At 47.3% G+C, this 10,084-nt stretch overlaps 1 protein-coding gene across 1 annotated transcript; it reads left to right on the forward strand.

The window, feature by feature from the left end:
• Positions 1-263: 263 nt before the first annotated feature.
• On the forward strand, positions 264-8,958 carry SLITRK4 (SLIT and NTRK like family member 4). The gene is made up of 2 exons (XM_036739853.1): positions 264-661; positions 5,732-8,958. The coding sequence occupies exon 2, from the start codon at positions 5,782-5,784 to the stop codon at positions 8,296-8,298; it is 2,517 nt and encodes an 838-aa protein (XP_036595748.1). The 5' UTR covers positions 264-661; positions 5,732-5,781; the 3' UTR covers positions 8,299-8,958.
• Positions 8,959-10,084: the final 1,126 nt, after the last annotated feature.

The raw sequence follows: 10,084 nt of genomic DNA on the forward strand, positions 1-10,084 counted from the left end.
AGGAGCCTACTGCTCCTGCTTTTCTGATATCGATCATGACAATGAACTACTGTCAAGCTAGAGGCGACTTTCCTTAGCCGGTTCTTCCCTTGGCTGGCTGCTTACTCTCCCTTCCCCCCCCCCCCACCTCCCCGCCTTCGAGCAGGGTCCTCTCCCCCTGCCTGTCCCTGCACAGCCCCTCCTGGCCACCACCAAACCCTGGAGGAGTGGAATGCACACAATGCTTCTCTTATAGGGCTATAGCCCTGGATCTGGGCATGCTCAGTAGCCCAGGCAGGTTTGTGGTCGCAAGTGCGGCATGTCCCCCGTCCCACACCTCTGCTGGCTCCCTGGCCCCAGCCCGGGCCCAAGCCCCCGGCTGCCCCAGGCTTAACCCTTGCCGCATCTCAGCCAGAGGCTGCTGTGCGCTTTGTGGGGTGGGCGTGGGGGTTATTGAGCCGCGTGACGCTCCCCCCATTCCACTTTGGAGTCTCACTCCAGGCTCCAGCCCCCGGCCCCGGACACAGGTAGGCTGGGCGAGTGCGAAGCCTCTGGGATCCTCGGAACTCAGCCCCTACCTAAGGACCGCTCGCTCTGCAGAAGTGCCGCTGCTTCTCCTTGGCTTGCGGGGCGATCTAGCTGTCACGGAAGGACTGAAGAAAGGAAGGAAGGAAGGAACAAGGTACAGTAACTAGATTCCAAAGTGTTGGCGTTGTTTGCCATGCCTTCACCCCCTCCTGCATCCTAGCCTCGTAGTTCTTAATTCCGCGGCTGTGGCAGCGACTGCGTGACACCCCACCCCTCCCCCTCCATCCCCCATCCCCCACCCCACCCCCCGCCCTGGAAGGGGGTCCTTCCCCAGCTGTGAGTGCCTGCTTGCTGTCCCCCAGGAATGCCCCCAGAGACATCTTTGCTTGTTGATCGATCGATCGATTGATCCATTGATTGTGAGTGTGCGCCTGTGTGTGTGTGTGTGTGTGTATGTGTGTGTGCATGTGTGCGCGCGCGCTCCCGCTAGGATGGACGGGGGTGGGAGCAAAGACTTGGGGGGGGGGGGCGGGGACCTTCGCTCAACTAGGGGGTCCCCGGAGTCTGGGGGCTGCCTCACTGGGGAAAGTATGCAGTGGGGGAGGACAGAAAAAAGTGGGCTCTGTGGTGTGTGTGTGTATATATGTGTGTGTGTGTGTGTGCGCGCGTGTGTGTCTATGTGTGTGTGTGTGTGTGTGTGTGCGTGCGTGTGTCTATGTCTGTGTGCGTGTGCGCGCGCGCCCGGGACTGGGGCACCGTGGCCGAGGTAGGGGACCAGAAATGTGCTTGGGGAGAGGCAGTGCTGTGGGGGGGTTATATGTGAATGTCCGTGTGTGTGTGTGTGTGTGTGCACGCGCGCTCGCGCAGGGACAGGAGAGGAGAGGAAAGACTTCTGTGAGTGTATATAGAGGTGCAGCCTGGCTGTCAGAGGAATCGGTGTGAGTGTGTGTGTGTCGGTCCGTCTATCCGCACCCAAGTGCGCGCGGCTGTGAGTGTGTGTGTGTGTTCCTGTCTGTGAGTCCCTATCTCTGTGTAGATGTGTGTGTGTGCGCGTGTGTGCGCGCGCGAGGAGTGAGAGTGTGCGGAGGAGCAGAAGTCCAGATCACGTAGAGACAGACAATCGCAAAAACTGCAGAGCAGATAGGAAGGCAAGCAGGGAGGGAGGGAGGGAGGGAGGCAGGGAAGAAGAGAAGGAGGGAGGGAGAAAGGGAGGGAGGGAGGAGGAGGGGTGGAGGGAGGCAGGCAGGCAGGAGCAGCCGGGCAGGCTTAGATGTGTCCGGATCGGAGAGGAGAGCAGAGCTGAGCAGAGGGGAGGGGACCAGAGGCGAGCGGAGGGGAGGCGAGCAGCCCAACCAAAGCAGAGAAGCTAAGCAGAGTAGGGGAGAAGAGCGGAGCTGAGCGGAGAGGAGAGGAGAGGTAGGTGCCCGGCCAGTGGGAGGCAGGCTGGGCGCTCCATCCCCCACCCTGGCCCGCCCTCCCACCCAGGCACACTGGGGAGGCGGCGAGGTGATTGGGGGTGGGGGAGCATCCCGAGTTCTCTGGGTGCCCTCGGAGCGCAGGGCGTGCGGTCGCCGCCTCCTTGTTGCCTGGGCTCGGGTACCCGGGAAATCCTCCCCAGCGGTGGGTGTTAGCGGCAGCCCTGGGATCGGGCGCCTAAAGGGGACCTAGTTGCCCCCTGGCTCGGACTCTCGCTACCCGCCAGCTAGCCCACAGGGCTCCTCTCTCTCGGCGCCTTTGACCCTTTGCAACCACTTCGTCGGGCCAGGGCTCGGCACTTGCCCGGGACCTTAACGAGATGCTGCAGCTAGCACGATCTGGTGGGTAAGCAGGGGGCTCCCGCACTGAGGAGCCGAAACCGGGGTGGAGACGGGAAAAGGGACTTTGAAAGGTCGGGGTTCTGGCCGGGTCTGGGGGATGTTCTGATCGCAGAAAGGATGGAGCTTCCTGAATACCGCTCCCCTTCTGCCTTGGTCCATGTTAGGCTGGCACGGACTGAGAGTGGGGGGAGAGAGCAAGGCACTTTCGACGGGGGGAGGGGAGGAAAGGGGGATTGCGGAGAGACTCCAGCCTTCGAAGCTTGGCATCCTCAACCCTGTCCCCTCCCCCCCCCGCCCATGTCTCCGTGGCTTTAAAGAGGCGTCTGGGAAACTCCAGCTGCTACCCTCGGTTGGTTGGGATAGGACTGCCCCTGTGCCAGTCGCTCAGCCTGGGCAGCCGAAGGGGGACACCCAGGGAAGCAGCCCGGCCGGCTTCAGCCCCGGCCCTGGGCACGGGGTTGCGGCAATGCGGTACTCGCTTTCGCTGCCATCGGCCACCTCGGGACTCCTTTCGGAGCTCGGAGCGGCAGCATCTCTACTCCCTCTGTCTTTCACTTGGCAGGCAAGCGGCTGCTTCATTTGCCATCTTCCCACTAGCCCTGTGCTTGTTCTGCTCCCCCGTTCCCCCTCCCCTTTCCCTCCCCCACCCTCTCCGGGCATGAGATGCGATCATACGCTCGCAGAGTGGGTGAATGATTTTTGCTAAGACTTCCTATGTGTGTACATGCCTGTCCCCGGGAGCTCGAGAGGGGCATCTGGCTGACAAAGCACCCCGCAGGACACTTGGGAAGGCTGGAGAGGTGCCTAGCAGCATCCCAGGAGTGCTCTAAGTAGTGCATTATTTTGCTACCATTTGCTAAATGTTTGTTTAGCTGCTGCAATTCTTTGACTTTGTCCGTTTACCCTCTGCCCTGTTTTCATTCTTCTCCATCCCCTCTGCCCTCTTTCTAGTTTCTCTTAATCCCTTCTGTCCTCTTTCTGGCTCCTTCTTGTCATTCTCTTCTCCTTGGAACTCCCTCTTTTCCTATTCTCTCCCATTCCAGCTGGCTCTTGTTTCCTCCTTTTCGAAGGGAGCTGCCTTTTTTTTAACTTCCTCCTAGCTCTTCCCTGCCCCCCCCTTTTTGTTACCCACAGTAGAAACCTAGAGGGGGAAGGGATCCCCCTTTTCAATTGAGGCTCTCTGTTAGTGCTGCTTTTTTGTTTGTTTGTTTCTGGTTAAGATTTAGGTTTATACCTGAGGAAGAAAAGTGTCTAGAAATGGCTGAACTGGACATGGGTAGCTGGAGATCCATGGTCATGTCAAGGCAAATGGTCCCCGAAAAATCTCGATTTGACAATGAGAGTTGTTTTGAGATTTTGGTGATGTCATTCTTATGAATTGTGACTTCTTTTGCACTACCAGTCATGCCGTCACACCAACCGGGGTCAATGTATGTCTTTACAGCATCCAATTAGCATTCTGGCAGCGTAGTTCTGTGTTTCTGTTTGGCCCACCTTAAAACTACAGATCTCTGTAGGTCGTGCATAATGGCTTGTCTATTTTATAGATGTGATATGTTATTATTATAGACATTCCTCTTGGGCAAAATAAACAAAGGGGTGTCTATAGGATGTGTCTTTCACTGCATCATTTTCCTCTTGTGTGTTCCTAGGTAATTTATAGATTTTCATTATGGTAGGAAGGTAACCAGTTTAAAATAGCAGCTTTCTGGCTATTTACCATGAAAAGAAATGACATGGCTAAACCTGCATAAATAAAAAGGAAATGCATGCTTTATATGTTTATGGAAATCTGTCTTGTAGAAATTCGTGTATGTGTGCTTTAATATGTGAAGAGTTGGAGCAAATGGACTAATTTGCTAAGCATTAAACTCTACCAACAAATGTTATTCTATTTGCTTAGAGATCAGGGGTAAGAAGGGTGTGGGGGGAAGGGGGGAACAGCTGGGAACTGATTAATTTAAGACAAGAATCTGCTGTGACTACAGAGTATATCTAGCTCCCCAGCTAGAGCCACATAGGAATGTCGCTGTGTGAACTCCATATCCCAGGCAGTGGTAGACAGTGGTAAAAGGAGGCTGGAGCCGGAGTTTGGACTAAGTAGCAGCCAACATATGGACTGAAGCTAAAAAGGAAAGGGAAGAGAGACTTGAAGTAAAGTGAGGCAACAGTCTCTGTGATGCCAAGATATATCAGCTATTCATCTCTGCATTCAAACAGAAAATTCCTTTCTGTGGACTCCCTCAGGACAAGTTTTGTTGTGGTTGCTTATGGCTAGTGTGTGTGTGTGTGTGTGTGTGTGTGTGTGTGACTGTCTTGTAGCAAGAGAAATCTTCCAGATAACAAATCTTTCCCCTTTTGCCCCCCCACCCAAGGTTATTTTTCCTCTTCCTATATCAACACCTGTCTTCTCTTAGATTGAAAAGCATGGGAGTGAAATATTCAGTAGAATTAAGCCCAACTCTAGACTTAAGCTAAACCATATTGGTGTGGTTGAAAGACCACATGGAAGTTGGAGGGAGAAGCTGAGTGACCTTGGGCAACTCACTTTTTGTCTCTAAAATTTGGTTTCCTTGGCTGTAAAAAGGGAGACAATGCTGCCTACCTTATCTACATTACAGGGATACTGCCAGGCTCAAAATAGATGGTGGATACAACAGCAATTTGCATACTTTAAACTGCTGTACAAATAGAAAGGTATTGTTGCTGCTGCTCTTGTATCTTTGCCCTGTGCCCCTTGCTACTTCTGTCTCTCAACTCCCTGGGCTCCACACTAACCTAGCCCTTTTTATTTTGTCCCTCAGTCAAGCCTTATACTATTCTGCCTTCTGTTCTACCTCTCTAATCATGCTAACACCTAGAGGATTGAAATTCGCAGATTGGAACTCCTTTGTGGTTCTGGTTCTGGACTTGAGCATTCAAAGACTAGGGACCTTTACGGGTGTCAGTGCTAAGGAAGGCTTTGGCACAAGCCGAGGAGAGGAAATATTTACAGAATGGCCAGGCTTTTGCCATAATTAGAAATCTTTCCTTCTATTTGCTGTTTTTACCCTACAGCATTATGTACATTCCATACAAATCATTAGGATGAAAGTCAAAGAGATGCATGGTGTTTGGATTGGGTTTTCTGGGTGGGATCACTGTCAGTTTTTAGTATATATTGAATTTCTGTGGTTCAAATATGTATTTTATATATGATGTGTGTATGGGTCTATATATATATATATGCATTCATACACATATCTATATGTAGATAGATGTGTATATATACACACACACACACACACATACATATATGTGTCTATACACACACATATATTGCCTAATAATTCACTAGGGTTTAGTTTCTATCCAGATGAATTTTCAAGAGAATGACCATTGAAAAAAATGTTTTCTTTTTTTTTTAGATTCTTTATCTTTATTCAGAAGCATAAAGTTGTTTGCTGAATGCAAGAAGATGTTACTTTGGCTCTTTCTGGTTTTGTCTACCCCCATTTCTGCTTCGACAAATGCAGAGTCTGACCCCTCGGTGGAAATTTGCAATGTGTGCTCCTGTGTGTCGGTGGAGAACGTGCTCTATGTCAACTGTGAAAAGGTTTCTGTCTTCAGACCAAATCAATTGAAACCACCCTGGTCAAATTTTTACCACCTCAATTTTCAAAATAATTTGTTAATTGTCCTCTATCCCAATACATTTCTAAATTTTTCACATGCAGTCTCCCTGCAGCTGGGAAATAATAAATTGCAGAACATTGAGGGAGGAGCCTTCCTGGGGCTCAGTGCATTAAAACAGTTGCACTTGAATAACAATGAATTAAAGGTTCTCAGAGCTGACACTTTCCTTGGCATAGAGAACTTGGAGTATCTCCAGGCCGACTACAATTTAATCAAGTATATTGAACGGGGAGCCTTCAATAAACTCCATAAACTGAAAGTGCTCATTCTGAACGACAATCTGATTTCATTCCTTCCCGATAATATTTTCCGATTCGCATCTTTGACCCATCTGGATATCCGTGGGAATCGAATACAGAAGCTGCCCTACATTGGTGTACTGGAACACATTGGCCGTGTCGTTGAATTACAGCTCGAAGATAACCCTTGGAATTGCAGTTGTGATTTGCTGCCTTTGAAAGCATGGCTGGAGAACATGCCATACAACATTTACATAGGAGAAGCTATCTGTGAAACGCCCAGTGACTTGTATGGGAGGCTTCTGAAGGAAACCAATAAACAAGAATTATGTTCCATGGGAACTGGGAGTGATTTTGATGTGCGGATCCTACCACCCTCTCAGCTGGAAAATGGCTATACCACACCCAATGGCCATACAACTCAAACCTCATTACAAAGATTAGTGACGAAGCCCCCCAAAACAACCAATCCTTCAAAGATCTCTAGCATCGTTGCAGGCAAAGCACTCTCAAATCGCAATCTGAGTCAAATTGTATCTTATCAAACTAGGGTACCACCACTGACACCTTGCCCAATCCCTTGTTTTTGTAAAACTCACCCTTCTGATTTAGGCTTAAGTGTCAATTGCCAAGAAAAAAATATACAGTCAATGGCTGAGTTGATGCCCAAACCCTTAAATGCCAAGAAGCTGCATGTCAATGGCAATCAGATTAAAGATGTGGACACCTCAGATTTCACTGAATTTGAAGGTCTAGATCTGCTCCACTTAGGCAGCAATCAAATTACAGCAATTAAGGGAGAGGTGTTCCGGAATCTCACCAATCTCCGCAGACTCTATCTCAATGGCAATCAGCTAGAACGGCTGTACCCTGAAATGTTTGCAGGTCTGTATAACCTGCAGTATCTCTATCTGGAGTACAACTGGATCATAGAAATCTTAGCTGGCACCTTTGACTCCATGCCCAACCTGCAGCTGCTGTATTTGAACAATAACCTCTTAAAGAGCCTGCCAGTTTACATCTTTGCAGGTGCTCCTCTCGCTCGGCTGAACCTGAGGAACAACAAATTCATGTACCTGCCTGTGAGTGGGGTTCTCGATCAGCTCCAGTCCCTTACCCAGATAGACCTTGAGGGCAACCCATGGGACTGCACTTGTGACTTGGTGGCCCTAAAGCTGTGGCTGGAGAAACTAAAAGATGACATTGTGATGAAGGAACTGAAATGTGAAACGCCTGTACAGTTTGCCAGCATTGAGCTAAAGTCCCTCAAAAATGAAATTCTGTGTCCAAAGCTGCTCAACAGGCCTTCTTCTCCCTTCACTAGCCCCATACCTGCCATTACCCTCACGACACCAATGGGGCCCATCCGAAGTCCTCCTGGAGGCCCGGTCCCTTTGTCCATTTTAATCTTAAGCATTCTGGTGGTCTTGATTTTAACTGTGTTTGTTGCTTTCTGCCTCCTAGTCTTTGTGCTCCGGCGCAACAAGAAGCCGATCGTGAAACACGAAGGCCTCGGAAACCCAGAATGCAGCTCCATGCAGCTGCAGCTGAGGAAGCATGAGCACAAGACCAACAAGAAGGATGGGCTTGCAGCAGAAGCCTTCATCCCGCAGACCATTGAGCAGATGAGCAAGAGCCACACGTGTGGCTTGAAAGAGTCTGAAGCAAGCTTCATGTTTTCTGAGCCACCAGGACAGAAAGTCATCCTGAGAAATGCTCCTGAGAAGGACAAAGATCTTGTCCATGTGGATACCAGGAAAAGACTGAGCACAATTGATGAGTTGGATGAATTATTCCCTGGCCGAGATTCAAATGTATTCATTCAGAATTTTCTGGAAAGCAAAAAGGAGTACAACAGCATCGGGGTCAGTGGCTTTGAGATCCGCTATCCAGAAAAGCAACAAGACAAGAAAAATAAGAAATCACTAATAGGAGGTAATCATAGTAAAATTGTTGTAGAGCAGAGAAAGAGTGAATATTTTGAACTAAAAGCAAAACTTCAGAGTTCTCCTGACTACCTACAAGTCCTTGAAGAGCAAACAGCTTTGAACAAAATATAGGTCATGCAGTCTTATTTCCTACAGAGGACATTTATTTAATGATGAAAGTGCCTTTTGTTGACTTCTAACTTCCAAATTCTATATTATCAATAGGCATAGAGGCAGGTGTTTCCAAGGGTGTCAGATTAACTGTAGTCACATATGAGTTGTCAAATAGAGAAGGATTTTGACCTTCAATGGATTTCACTCCATAAAACTTAGACTGTGGAATCCTGTGGGGATACTGCAAACTCTATTGCCAAAGGGATGCTTTATATACATATTACGCTGAATTTAACAACAAGGGGCAAATTGGTTTTGTACCCCCTCCCCCATTGCAAAACCTTCGCCTCCTTGTGATTTGTTAAAGCAAACACAAGCAAACTGGTAGCAGTGTTTGTACCTCAGCTGGGTCCTTCATCTTGCACGTGGATTAAGGTGGTGGTGGAACTGGAGTAATCCTTTGATTTGTGGCATTGTAACAACTCTGTTTAAAGATTCTCTGAAAAGTTTTTTTAAAAGCATGCAAAGAGAGAACATTCGGTAGTATTTGTAAATTGGTAACCTTTATGGCCTGCATCTTGAAATCACTGGATTTACTGATGTTAAATTGTGCAAACATTTGTTTAAAATATACCATGCATTACATACCGATGAAAATAAATTTGAACACTTTAAGCATACCTGTCTATACATAAAATTTAAAAGAGAAAAAAATCAATGTGATTTATACAGCATTTGTGGTGACCTGAAGAAATCATTGATGTTAATGCAGAATTAAATACAACTCAAAATTCAAACTATGACTAGAGTTTGTCCTCAGTTACGTGAAATAGCTACAATCCTCTAAGGTTGGCCAAAATTAGCCAAATGCTTACCATGTGAGCGCACCAGAAACTATTTTTGTAATATAATTCATATTTATGAAATACCTTGTACACTAAATAGCAAAATATGTACTCCTTAATATGTATTTAATATGCCTGACTTGTTTTCCTGATCACAGAGCATCTATCATTCAATAGAAATTAAAACAGAGAAAATATACCAACCTGAAAGTAAGAGATGAGGTGTACAGAACTATCCTGGATAATGTGGTCAGGTATAATTTTAAACAAACAAACAAACAAAAGGTGTTCTGTGCTATTCTTGTGAAATTAGCATATTATCTTCAGATTTGTTACCAAATGTGCATTTTCAAATAGATTCATTAGTTTTATAGTATCGTATCTCTCGGACAGTTGGTATTTGCCATCAGTTGTCTTGCTTTTCAGGGTTCTACAGCTTAATCTAAATAGTTTTCACTACAAGTATTTACAAAAAAAGTAAAGAGTAAGGTTATAGCTTCATCTTAATATGCACCAGGATACTGTTCCTTCAATCTCTGAACAATGTCAGATAATCAAGTGGAACGGTAAACATGGTAATCTTGGCTGGTAGAGGCCACATTATAAAATGCATTTATTGGTCTCAGTTCAGTTCACAGTATTTTATAGTCCCATGACTCCCCAAATGACACCATTGTGGTTGTTTTGGCAGATAAGGTGGGAGTCAAACGGATCAAGATACTCAAACACCCATTCATCGAAGGTGTTTGCAAGATACAGAGACTCTCTCCCTCTTGGCAAAGTACCAATGGGAAAGCCATTCTGCTTTGACCTGCCTCCATAATGTTGCCCTCTGCCACCTTCTGTTAAATCAATACATTGATCAATCCAGTGACAAGGAAAGTAAACAGATTTTCTTCATGATTTTCAAGTGGTACTTCTGAGATGACACTGTGGCAGAAGTTCTAACAACAATCTTG

This window comes from Trichosurus vulpecula, chromosome X (assembly GCF_011100635.1).
Source record: "Trichosurus vulpecula isolate mTriVul1 chromosome X, mTriVul1.pri, whole genome shotgun sequence".
NCBI classification, from domain to species: domain Eukaryota; kingdom Metazoa; phylum Chordata; class Mammalia; order Diprotodontia; family Phalangeridae; genus Trichosurus; species Trichosurus vulpecula.